The following is a 12,958-nucleotide window of genomic DNA, read 5'->3' on the forward strand; positions in this document are numbered from 1 at the left end:
GCCTCTCAGTGTCAGGGGGGCTAGCTGGAGTAAATGCATGGGGTTGTGGGATTGTGGTCGGTGCAGACTTGATGGGCCGAACGGCCTCCTTCTGCACTGTAGGATTCTATGATTCAAGCTACCTGGCGCTGTGAGGCAGTAATGCTAACCACTGTGCCACAATGCTGCCCTGTTTCACTGAAGAAATACCAAATCTAGGACTGCATGAAGAGTTGAAAGGGATTTTAGATGATCTTTGCTTTCACTTTGGTAGCTTGTAGACTGGTTCTGGTGCACAGCATAATGTAACATTTGTAAAATGCATTGCAGCAATTCAATAATGGCTCCTTCAACAGCACTTTCCAAACCTGTGCCCTCCACCACCTCGAAGGACAAGGGCAGCAGCTGCATGGGAACACCATTACTAATAAGATACTCTCCAAGTCATTCACTATCCTGACTTGGACTGTATCGCTGTTTCTTCACTGGGTTTGGTCAAAATCCTGGAAATCCCTTCCTAACAGCACTGAGGATGTATGCGCGCAACATATGTACTCCACCTTCTCGAGGGCATTCAAGGATGGCAATAAATGCTGGTCCAGCCAGTGATGCCCACATTCTGTGAAAGAGGAAAATAACCTGCCCAGTTCTTTATAAGATTGCTGCGAGGTACTGTCTGAGGTTCATATATAGGCTACCTATTGTTGCTGAAAGTTTATATAGATTTTTTAATTGTTTGGCTCTTCCTCTTGTTGAACAACAACCTTGCTTATCTTGAGGGCAGAAGGACAGCAGGAAACGCACAGAATGATTGTTCATTTGAGATTAGGCATTTATATAAAAAGCAGACACATCTGGAGTGCGACTGATGCACTAAAAATTTGCATGAATAGCTTTGAGCTCGTATAGAACAGTCTTGTTTTCATTATTGAGGATGAAGTGAATTGCACAGCATAGAACAGTATCAAGGGGGATGGATAATGGTAATCCTATTGGACTAGCAATCCAGAAGCCTGTACTAATGCTGTGAAGACAGGAATTCAAATCCCACTGGACGGGGAGATATAAATTCAATTACTTCAATTTAAGTCTTTAACATGGATACCATAGAGGGCAAGTGGTTCTATATCAGAAACCAAACCAGTTTCATTAACACAGTCAGTGTTTAGCTTTTCTTTGTTATTCTGGGAGTTATCTGTATTTTCACCTTAAAGCAGTTTTTTTATTCATTCAAGAGATGTCGACTTTGCTGGATTCATTGCCCTTGAGATTTCACTCTGCTTGCACTATTCCACCTGGGTGGTCTTATTTTCACTCTGCAAGAGGAGTTTTGTGTGCATCTAACCTAATTTCTTCATGTGTGTTCCATCTGTATATTGTGCAAACTCTACAGTTATCTTGTAATGCAGTAATGTGACTACAATGGCCTGTTCATATCCTTCCTGCGATTCCAAAGGAATATGTTAACGCAGTGGCTATATTACTGGAGCTGTGATCTGGAGCTGTGTTTCAGATCTCATCATAGTAATTTAAATTCAATTAACTAAATACAAATCTGGAATAAAATGTTAATATCAGTAATGGTGACCAAAAATTCACAGAATTGTCACATGTTGTAACACACTTACCCAGTCTGACCTATATGGCGTGATTTTCCAGTGTCCAGTGGGAGGTTTTCCCACCTGTTTTTTTTGGTGAGCTGAGTTTCATGAATGTACGACGCTCTGTGCAATACAGAGGCCGTCATGCGATTCACGCCAGTGGAGAATAGATTTCAATGAAGGAATAAATAACAGCGCGAGGCTGGTTACATCAAAGAAAATGGTCTGGGAAGATCACGGCCAGCTGCCAGGCAAGAATTAGATTTTTTGAGTCCCACTTACATTTCCCACCCCGCTATGCTGAGTGAGTAGCATTGCCGGGCGGGAAAGTCACACCTTATATATCCTTCAACCAATATCATTAAAACAGGCAGTCACAATTTCATTGCTGTTTGTGGGGAATTGCTATGTGCAGATTGGCTACTGGTTTCCTACATTACGACACAGATTACACTTCGAATGCACTATAAAGCCCATTGAAGCATCCCGAGAACATGAAAAGCACTTTAGCAATGTACATTTTTTCTTTACGAAACGTATTTTGCGTGATGCCTGGAAAGCGATAATAAGCACAAACTTCATTTAAAGTCATGAGACGTAGAAATGTTTACAACAAATTGGTGCTGTGTGTTTACCAGTGGCTTACTTTCACTAGTGGCTGTGCTCTCTTTGTAACTGAACTTGCTGAGGACCATTGTGGAACTGTGAATTAAGCTGCTGTACAATTTGACATGTACAGACTTCCCCGTATTACTTGCATGCTCCATATTGTCTGCTTTCTTTCTCTACAGGGGAGGAATCCTTTTTTTCTTGAACCATCTGTTATAATCACTATCTCTGACGGAAGCAGAATGACAAATAATGGTGGGGTGCAAGAGGAGGTAAGACCCAGATCCTTGGACCACTTTGTAAACTGATAACTTTATGCTGTTCGAGAGCATGATTTCTGGTTTAGAGTTTTTGACATTGTACTGATAAGTAAATGAAGCAATTTAGCATGGATTCCTGTAGCTTTTTTTGTCCCCCTTAATGATTTTCTGCTCTCTTTTATCTTTGAAGTTCCTTGCTAAGTGCAGTATTCCTCAGATACCTTGCCCAAGTGATCATTCAGATGTGAACGTGACCAGTGAGCATTTTCTGACTGCTTAACCACACATGGATGAATGGCTGGGGGCAAGGAACAGCTAAGTGGATGGATGGATGGATGAGGGAACTAGATGGATAAGAACTTAAGAAGTACAGGAGTTGACCACAAGGCTCTTCCAGCCAGCTCCACCATCCAGTAAGATCATGGCTTATCCTCAACTTCAACTCTGCTTTCCCACCCATCTCCAAGTCCCTTGATTTCCTTAGTATCCAAAAATATATTGATCTCAGCCTTGAATATTTTCAATAATTGATTGTTTATAGCCTTTGGGGGTAAAGAATTCTAAGGATTCATAACTATGAATGAAAAGATTTCTTCTGAAATGAATGACTTTGTCCTGAAGCTGTAACTGAGTTCCAGGCTCTTCAGTTAGGAAAAACAATCTCTCAGCATCTTCCCTGTCAAGTCCTGTCAGAATTTTAAGCTTTTCAACTAGATCTCCTCTCATTCTTCTAAATGTCCACATCGCATAGATCCATTTGATTCGATCTCTCCCCATTGGACAAGCCTCTTGGCTCAGGAATCAGTCTAACCAATCTAGATGATTGGGTGAGAGATTATAGACAAATGGAGCCACGGATAAGAGTACTCAAAGATCACAGGAGGGCCCTCGACTAACATCTGCAGTCATAACGGTAGCACAGTGGTTAGCACTGCTGCTTCACAGCTCCAGGGACCTGGGTTCGATTCCCGGCTTGGGTCACTGTCTGTGTGGAGTTTGCACATTCTCCTCATGTCTGCGTGGGTTTCCTCCGGGTGCTCCGGTTTCCTCCCACAGTCCAAAGATGTGCAGGTTAGGTTGATTGGCCATGCTAAAATTGCCCCTTAGTGTCCTGAGATGCGTAGGTTAGAGGGATTAGCGGGTAAATATGTAGGGATATGGGGGTAGAGCCTGGGTGGGATTGTGGTCGGTGCAGACTCGCTGGGCCGAATGGCCTCCTTCTGCACTGTAGGGTTTCTATGATTCTATGATATGTCAGTGTGATATGGATAGCAATCAAGGATGAAAATTGTTTGTTCCCCACAATGTTTCTCAGGCCAGATGCAGAGACTGTGCTGGCACTCTGGTTTGGAGCTATAATTTAGCACAGACCAAGTATGCTGCTGGTGTCCTCCTGGCCTACTGCTCACTGGGTAAACTTGTCAAGTTATTGAGTGATAGTTTGTGGCAATCCATCTTTCTGAGGATTCTTCATCTTTTTAAAACTTTACCATTTGCAAATATTACAAGAATTAGTTTTATAATTTGCTATCTGTCACTTTGTCAGGTTTTTTGTTCCCTTGGCATTGGAAGGATATGTGTCCTACACATGGTTCAATATTAGAAATGAACGAATTTGTCCCTTTGCTTGTTTAAAAATATTTAAAGAGGAGATCTGATGTAAAGCTCTTCTGTCTTGAGATCCTTCCAATGATGTGCATGATCCCTAAAGTTGTGGTGAGGTGGTGTATCATAATTATGTAAAGGGTCACACATTAATTTTCTTCCATCCTCAAATAAGTGCCAGGTTTCTCTGGTCAGCTCTGGGTTTTTACCCAAAATATGCCCTCTGGAAATCATTGGTGATGTTTTTTTCCCCCCTTAAAATAATGGAAATCTGGAATTCTCTCCCTCAAAAGGCATGGATTCAGTTGAAACTTAAAATTGTGGTCAATGGATTTTTGTTGGTTGAGAGTATCCAGTGATATGAGTTGTGGCACAAATTACCCATATCAGGATTGAATTGAAGAACAGGCTTGAAGGGCTGAGTGGTGGTCTTGTGTCTAAAAATCCTTTACTTGTAGGTAAGGTTGCTACCTCTATTGACATAATCTTCAGACTATTTGTGTATGAAGTGAGAAAATGTTCTGTTGTCTAGCAGCGATATTTTTCTTCTTATTGAACACAATTCAAACTCTGACTATGTTGAAGATGTTAGTTTTATTGTAGATTAGTTTGCTCCCTAAGGAGATCTGATATTTTGAGTGTCCTTCTCCGGGAACAGGGCAGCTATGCAAATGCTTGGTAACAACCCATAGCAGTGTTTGCTCTCAGTCACTGGGCGTTATCTGTCCATTTGCATTTCATCACTGAACCAGTGTTGAATTTACACAACTCTCTCCTGATGAGAGAACCAACTGCAGCACTAATCAAGCCAGGCAACCTGTATTGTATTGTGCAACGAGTGGAATTTAATACCTTCAGCGTGGTGAGTACGGGGCATGAGGTGGTGGTTGCATTTAATCAGGTGGGAGGGTGGCGTGTGTACATTCCATATCTGCCCCAATTAAGTTTGTGGCGTTCCGCTGCCAATTGAGGCATTTTAACTGGGTAATTCATGCTCATTTAAGAGTCTCATCCTGCTACTGCTGGTATTCACCCAGTGTTGTGCTGGGGACTCTCCACGCTGGAAGCCAAAAATGCAAAGTATACTCAGTTGGGGTTGCTTGTGGGCTTTAGGAAGGGGGAGCCCCATGAAAGCTGGCTCTGACTTCTCATCCTCTGGCTGGCAGCTCTTGGTACAAGACCCTGAGTGTCACTTCATTTGGTAGGCCTTCCCAGAAAGAGGCAAGGTAGAACTCTTTTCAAATCTCCTTTGAGAGCTCCTCTTGCCTCCATTAAATACCGCCGTCTTCATTCTGACTCGTGTTTTGTTGGAGAAAATTACAATTTTCTGACTATTGACAAAGTGACCACACCTCATTAAAAGTTTGATTTCTGGTTCCACTTCTGGCTGTCACTGAGTGGCATCCAGTGTGATCTAATGATCTACTCTTTGCTGTTTTGCTTCCAAAGCAACAGGGACCTTTCTGTAGGAATCTCCATGACCAGACCTTTATTTCTGTTTTTAAACATTTATTCTCTCAAGGGATGTGGGAGTCGCTGGTTAGGCCAGCAGTGTTTATTATACGTCCTTAATTCACCTTGAGAAAGTGGTAGTAAGCTGCCACCTTGAGCTGCCGCAGTCCATGTGGTGTTAGGAAGGTAGTTCCAGGATTTTGACCCAGCAACAACAAAGTGACGACAATGTACTTCCAAGTAGAATGGTGTGTGGTTTGAAGAAGAACATGCAGGTGGTGGTGTTCCCATGCATCAATAACCCTTATACTTATAGGTGTTAGAGGTTAGACATTTGGAAGGTGCCGTTGAAGTCCCTGTAGTGTATTTTGGGGGTGGTACACACTGCAGCCACTGTGCGTCAGGGTGGAGGTAGAAGGTGTAGACGGAGTGTCAGTGGGTTGCTTTGTCCTGGCTAGTGTTGAACTTCCTGAATTGGTGGAGCTGCACCCATCCAGGCAAGTGGAGAGTATTCCATTGCACTCATTTATTTATTCATTAGTGTCACAAATAGGCTTACATTAATGCTGCAATGAAGTTACTGTGAAAATCCCCTAGTCGCCACACTCTGGCGTCTGTCGGGTACACTGAGGGAGAATTTAGCATGGCCAGTGCACCTAACTAGCACGTCTTTGGGACTGTGGGAGGAAACCGGAGCACCCGGAGGAAACCCACGCAGGCACGGGGAGAACACTGTGCCATTGTGCTGCCCTGACTTGTGCCTTGTAGATGGTGGATGGGCTTTGGGGAGTCAGGAGGTAAGTTACTTCCTACAGGATTCCCAGCCTCCGACCTATTCTTGTAGCCACAGTATTTATATGGTTAGTCCAGTTCAGTTTCTGGTTAATAGTAACCCCCAGGATGTTGATAGTGAGGAATTCAGTGATGGTAATGCCATTGAATGTCATGGAGAAATTTCACAGTGACGAAGATGATTGATGAAGGTAGGGTAGTGGATATTGTCTACATGGACTTCAGTAAGGCCTTTGACAAGGTCCCTCATGGCAGACTGATGCAGAAGGTGAAGTCGCATGGTATCAGAGGTGAGCTGGCAAGGTGGATACAAAACTGGTTTGGTCAAAGAAGACAGAGGGTAGCAGTGGAAGGGTGTGTTTCTGAATGGAGGGCTGTGACAAGTGGCGTTCCTCAGGGATCAGTGCTGGGACTTTTGCTGTTTTAATATATATAAATGATTTGGAGGAAAATGTAACTGGTTTGATTAGTAAGTTTGCGGACAACACAAAGGTTGGTGCATTTACCGATGGTGATGAGGACCATCAGAGGATACAGCAGGATATAGATCGGTTGGACTTGGGCGGAGAAATGGCAGATGGAGTTTAATCCAGACAAATGTGAGGTAATGCATTTTGGAAGGTCTAATACAGATAGGAAATATACAGTAAATGGCAGAACCCTTAAGAGTATTGATAGGCAAAGGGATCTGGGTGTACAGGTACACAGCTCACTGAAAGTGGCAACGCGGGTGGAGAAAGTAGTCAAAAAGGCATATGGCATGCTTGCCTTCATCAGCTGGGGCATTGAGGTTAAAAATTGGCAAGTCATGTTGCAGCTTTATAGAAGCTTAGTTAGGCTGCATTTGGAAAATAGTGTTCAATTCTGGTCGCCACACTATCAGATGTGGAGGCTTTGGAGAGGGTACAGAAAAGATTTACCAGGATGTTGCCTGGTATGGAGGGCATTAGCTATGAGGAGAGGTTGGAGAAACTTGGTTTGTTCTCACTGGAACGACAGAGGTTGAGGGGCGACCTGATAGAAGTCTACAAGATTATGAGAGGCATGGACAGAGTGGATAGTCAGAAGCTTTTTCCAAGGGTCAATTACTAGGGGGCAGAGGTTTAAGGGGCAATGTTTAAAGGAGATGTATGAGGCAGATGTTTTACACAGAGGGTGGTGGGTGCCTGGAACTTGCTGCCGGGGGAGGTAGTGGAAGCGGATACGGTAGTAGCTTTTAAGGGATGTCTTGACAAATACATGAATAGGATGGAAATAGAGGGATATGGTCCCCGGATGGGTAGAGCGTTTTAGTTAAGTCGGGCAGCCTGGTCGGTGCAGGCTTGGAGGGCCGAAGGGCCTGTTCCTGTGCTGTAATTTTCCTTGTGCTTCATTGCAGTGTTAATGTAAGCCTACTTGTGACACAAATGAATAAACTTTAAAACTTTAAAGAGATAGTTGGATTCTCTTGTTTGAGATGGTCATTGTCTGGTACTAGTATGACACAGATGTTACCACATCCACACCTGAATGTTGTTCAGGTCATGCTGCATGTGAGCATGGTTGCTTCACTATCTGATGGGTGAGTTGTGAATGATGAAATTTGAACTCCGGCAGCGATGCCCTGGAGCTGAGATGATTGATCTCCAAAAGCTGCAACCATCTTCCATTGTGTTCCATATGATTCCAATCAGCGGAGAGTTTTTCCCCTGATTCCCATTGACACCAGTTTTACTAGGTGCCACACTCGGTCAAGTGTTGCCTCGATATTTAGGGCAGCCACTCTCTCACCTCATCTATGGAATTAAATTCTTTTGTCCATGTTTGAACTTGGGATGTAATGAAGCCAGGAGCTGAGCGACCCTGGTGAAATCCAGACTGAGTGTCTGTGAGCAGGTTATTGCTAAGCAAGTGCCACTTGATAGTGTTGTTGATAACCCTTCCATCACTTTACTGATGATCAAGTGTAGACTCATGGGGTGGTAATTAGCTGGGTTGGATTTGTCCTGCTTTTTGTGTACAGGCCATACCTGGGCAATTTTCTATGTTGCCAGATATAGATGGCAGTTTTGTAGCTGCACTGGAGCAGCTTGGCTAGGGATGTGACATTCTGTATTATTGTTGGAATATTGTCAGGTCCCATAGACTTTGCAGTTTCCAGTTCCTTCGCCATTTCTTGGAGTGAAGTGAATCGAATTGACTGAAAATTGACATCTGTGATGCTGGAAGTTGGAACATCCACTTGGCACTTCTGGCTGAAGATTGTTGCAAATGTTTCAGCCTTGTCTTTTGAATCGATGTACTGTGCTCCCCTGTTATTTTGGATGTGGAGCCTCCTCTGCTGCTGTTGATGGCCCACAGTGTCAAACCAGTGGCAGTGGAATGAGACCATTAATTGGTTATTCATTTCCCACTTAAGGACCTCAATTGGTAGCTGGGCAGGAAGTCAGTTCATGGAACTTAATCGGGGTAGAGGTGGGAATCCCCACATTCCCGCCTGATTAACTGCACCCCTGCCATCAAACCTGACACGGGACAGCATTCAATTAAATTCTATCTGTGTTGTTGCTTTTGGACATGCTGTATTATGTTAAATTCTGTCTGTGTCACAAACCTTCTCTTCCTGTTCCAGCTTCACCTGCCGCTAAATTCCCCCTTGCCTGGCAGCGAATTGACAAAAGAACCATTCCGTTGGGATCAGAGGTTGTTTGCACTGGTCCTTCGTCTCCCTGGCGCTTCATCTCTCGAAGCGGAGCAGCTTGGCAGTGTACCTTCAGATGAATCTGCAGTAACCCAAATGTGTGAAGTAACAGGAGGTGAGTCAACAATCCTACTGAGCAAGGGAAAGGTCTTGATTTTGGATTTCCTAGCTGATTGCAGTATTTTCTGACTGGTTACAAGAGCAGGGCAGAGGCTTGGAATCCTCTGTGGTGGCTAGGATGCCAACTTTTTGCACAAAAGATCTTTGCAGCAATCTAGAAATGTAACTTTAAAAACAATTTATTTTTGGGATGTGAGCAGCATGGGTGACAATGGGGTGTCTCCTTCAACCACTGAAGTATTAGTGATGATGACGTTGACCCAGTGACAATGAAGAAAAGATAATTTATGTCCAAGGTCCAATGGTATTACCATGACAATTATTTTTGTCCTTCTTGATGTTGAGACCATGGGGAAGCTGATGCAGTTGAAGTAACTTCAGTGAGGTGTTACAGTGCATTTAATAGATTTTACACATTGCAGCCACAGTGTGCCAGTGATGGAGAACGCTGGGTGCTGTGTCCAATGGCAGGGATGCAAGAAAGGTATTCTGGATAGTTTTTCAGACATTCTACCTGTCCTGGCTTGTGGTGAATATTCCATCGCACTTTGGACTTGGGTATGCCCTTATCTTCAGATTATTATAATTACCAACCCTTGCATAGTACGATTATTATCTATCACTGTTGCTCGTTTCACCTTTCTCTCACCAATGGAAACTCTCATATTTCACTCCCTAGGGTTTTGAAAATGGCAGGTTCTCCCAGCCTTCAGCAGGAGCTTGACATTGTCTAGAACTGGGCTGACAAATAGTAGATAACATTTGCAAGGAGATAGATTGGTTACAGAGAGTAAAAATTAACCATATTAAATAAGGTCAAAGTGTAGCATGGTGGTGCATAAATTAGCAAGATGCAAGGTGGGATTTTCCGGCCCCGCTCGCGCCAAAACCGGCAAATCTTGCCCGAGGTCAATAGAACTTTCCATGGTCCGCCCCTTGCTTGCTCCGATTCCTGTGGCGGGCGGGACGGTAAAATTCACTCCGTAATGTGCATAGCTGGGGGTGAATTGCATTGGGATGCAAGTAGACCAGCACATCATTTGGTTTGTGTGCAGAATGCAAGCTTAGAACAATGTGAATTCCTGGGATTTGTATCATGTGCCCTGACTGAAGCGGTAAGCAGAATTGTTGAATTCCAACCCAAAAGCTAAATACTGCAGATGCTAGGAATCTGAAATAAAAACAGAAATTGCTGGAACGACTCAGGATGGAAAGCCATCCTAACCTGAAATGTTCATTATGTTTCATTCCACAGATTCTGCTTATCCTGCTGAGTATTTCCAGCATTTTTTCTTTTTATTGTTGTTGAACCCCACTTTTGTCGGAGTGGTAAATATCTGTACAGTTTACTCTAATTGAGTTTGCAGCATTGAATGTTAGGTATTAGAGGATCTAAGTTACAATAACCAAACATACTTGTAGCAGAAACATTCGCTTTAATTGAAAGAATTTAAACTCATTATAGTGACAAGCTTACGAGACAACTACAGACCTCTAACTCCTAATTAGCCACTGTTCTTAACTCTGCCATACCCCTGCTACATGACAAATCCACACGTTTCTGCATGACCTAATACAGTTCCATATTCCAATCAGGTTCTTCCCTTGTCCCTTATCAGTGACTTTAGTTTTAATTATATCTTTCTCTGCACATTCCCTTGCTTTGTTACTCACCTTGTTCTATTCTGTCATGTGAAATTTCTAATTATAAGTCTGTAACATTCCATATCACATCTCCTGATCCTAAAAAGGATGATGTATTTGCAGATGATTCTTCCTGCGGAACTAACATCATACTGTCTCTGCAGTATGCACTGAAATGTTTTTCCATTTGATTTTTTTCTCTAAACTGGACATTGCTTTGAAGTCCATTTTAGTTTAATTGTTCAATGTCAGTTTTAGTTTAATAGTTCAGTGGTTATTGAAAATTGGCTTGTACTCCCTCATTTAATAGGCAAAAGACTTTCAAAAGGTGTTTGACAAACTAACACATGTTAGTTGAAGGGAAGTCGCTCTGCTGTCAGCAAGATGCTGACAGCTTAGTAACATTGCCCTTAATAAGACTTTTTAATATGTAAATTGACTGCCCAGCTTTTTGCTGTGGAGAGCCTGTCTGCTTCTAGTCCCGCCATTGGTAAGATGTTCAAACAATGGGAACACATTGGAGAGCATACTCTGACTCCCCCAAGTATGAATTTTGAAGATATCCCTGGTGGGTGCTTGTCCACAAAGGTTGGGGGGGGGGGGTAGTGTAACAGATTAATAGGGTAGTTAAGGAGGCATATGGGGCACTTGCCTTTATCAGCCATGGCATAGATTATAAGTAAGAAGTTTAACAACACCAGGTTAAAGTCCAACAGGTTTATTTGGTAGCAAAAGCCACACAAGCTTTCGAAGCTCTAAGCCCCTTCTTCAGGTGAGTGGGAATTCTGTTCACAAACACAGCTTATAAAGACACAGACTCAATTTACATGAATAATGGTTGGAATGCGAATACTTACAACTAATCAAGTCTTTAAGAAACAAAACAATGGGAGTGGAGAGAGCATCAAGACAGGCTAAAAAGATGTGTATTGTCTCCAGACAAGACAGCCAGTGAAACTCTGCAGGTCCACGCAACTGTGGGAGTTACAAATAGTGTGACATGAACCCAATATCCCGGTTGAGGCCATCCTCGTGTGTGCGGAACTTGGCTATCAGTTTCTGCTCAGCGACTCTGCGCTGTCGTGTGTCGCGAAGGCCGCCTTGGAGAACGCTTACCCGAATATCAGAGGCCGAATGCCCGTGACCGCTGAAGTGTCTGGAGACAATACACATCTTTTTAGCCTGTCTTGATGCTCTCTCCATTCCCATTGTTTTGTTTCTTAAAGACTTGATTAGTTGTAAGTATTCGCATTCCAACCATTATTCATGTAAATTGAGTCTGTGTCTTTATAAGCTGTGTTTGTGAACAGAATTCCCACTCACCTGAAGAAGGGGCTTAGAGCTTCGAAAGCTTGTGTGGCTTTTGCTACCAAATAAATTTGTTGGACTTTAACCTGGTGTTGTTAAACTTCTTACTGTGTTTACCCCAGTCCAACGCCGGCATCTCCACATCATAGATTATAAGAGCAGGGAGGTTACGTTGGAGCTGTACAAAACTTTGGTTAGGCCATAGCTGGAGCACTATGTGCAGTTCTGGTCGCCTCACGGTAGGAAAGATGTGATTGCACTGGAGAGGATGCAGAGGAGATTCACTAGAATGTTGCATGGGCTGGTGCGTTTCAGCTATGAAGAGAGGCTGGATAGGCTCAGGTTGTTGTCTTTAGAACAGAGTCGGCTGCCGGGTGGTGGCGGGGGGAACCCAATTGAAGTATATAAGGTTGAAGGGCCTGGACAGGGTGGATAGGAAGCAGCTGTTCCCCTTAGATGAAGGATCAATAACGAAGGGATATAATTTTAAGGTGAGGTGCAGGAAGTTTAGAGGGGATCTGAGGAAAGTGCTTTTCACCCAGAGGGTTATGGGAGCCTGGAATGCACTGCCTGGGAGGGTCGTCGAGAGAGGAAACCTCACAACCTTTATAAAGTACGTGGCATGGTGTAGGCTGGCAGTGGTTTGCCCCTGGGTTCAATTCTGGTCTCTGGTTTGCATGTTCACCCGTGTGTGATGGGTTTCTTCCGGGTGCTTCAATTTCCTCCCGCAGTCCAAAGATGTGTGGGTTAGGTTATTTGGCCTTGTTAAATTGCTCCTTCGTGTCCAGGGATGTGTAGGTTAGGTGGGTTAGCGATGCTAATAAGCAGGGTTACTGGGATAGGGTGGAGGGGAGGATCTGGATGGAATGCTCTTTTAGAGAATCAATGCAGACTCGCTGGGCAGGGTG

At 43.6% G+C, this 12,958-nt stretch overlaps 1 protein-coding gene across 8 annotated transcripts in view; it reads left to right on the plus strand.

Moving 5' to 3' along the window:
• ints6l (integrator complex subunit 6 like) overlaps positions 1-12,958 on the plus strand; it is an 86,714-nt gene that overhangs the window by 17,475 nt on the left and 56,281 nt on the right. For 7 of the 8 annotated variants that reach the window (XR_013497660.1, XR_013497661.1, XM_078211730.1 and 4 more), the window contains 2 exons: positions 2,372-2,461; positions 8,910-9,093. Coding sequence is in view for 5 of the 8 variants with exons in the window: in XM_078211730.1 (XP_078067856.1) it covers positions 2,372-2,461; positions 8,910-9,093 (274 nt within the window). In the remaining 3 variants the exon portion in view is untranslated. Of the gene's footprint in view, positions 1-2,371; positions 2,462-2,639; positions 2,863-8,909; positions 9,094-12,958 lie in introns of all 8 variants that reach the window. The other variant, XR_013497662.1, reaches the window with a different exon arrangement.

Source organism: Mustelus asterias, chromosome 4, assembly GCF_964213995.1.
Source record: "Mustelus asterias chromosome 4, sMusAst1.hap1.1, whole genome shotgun sequence".
Lineage (NCBI taxonomy): Eukaryota > Metazoa > Chordata > Chondrichthyes > Carcharhiniformes > Triakidae > Mustelus > Mustelus asterias.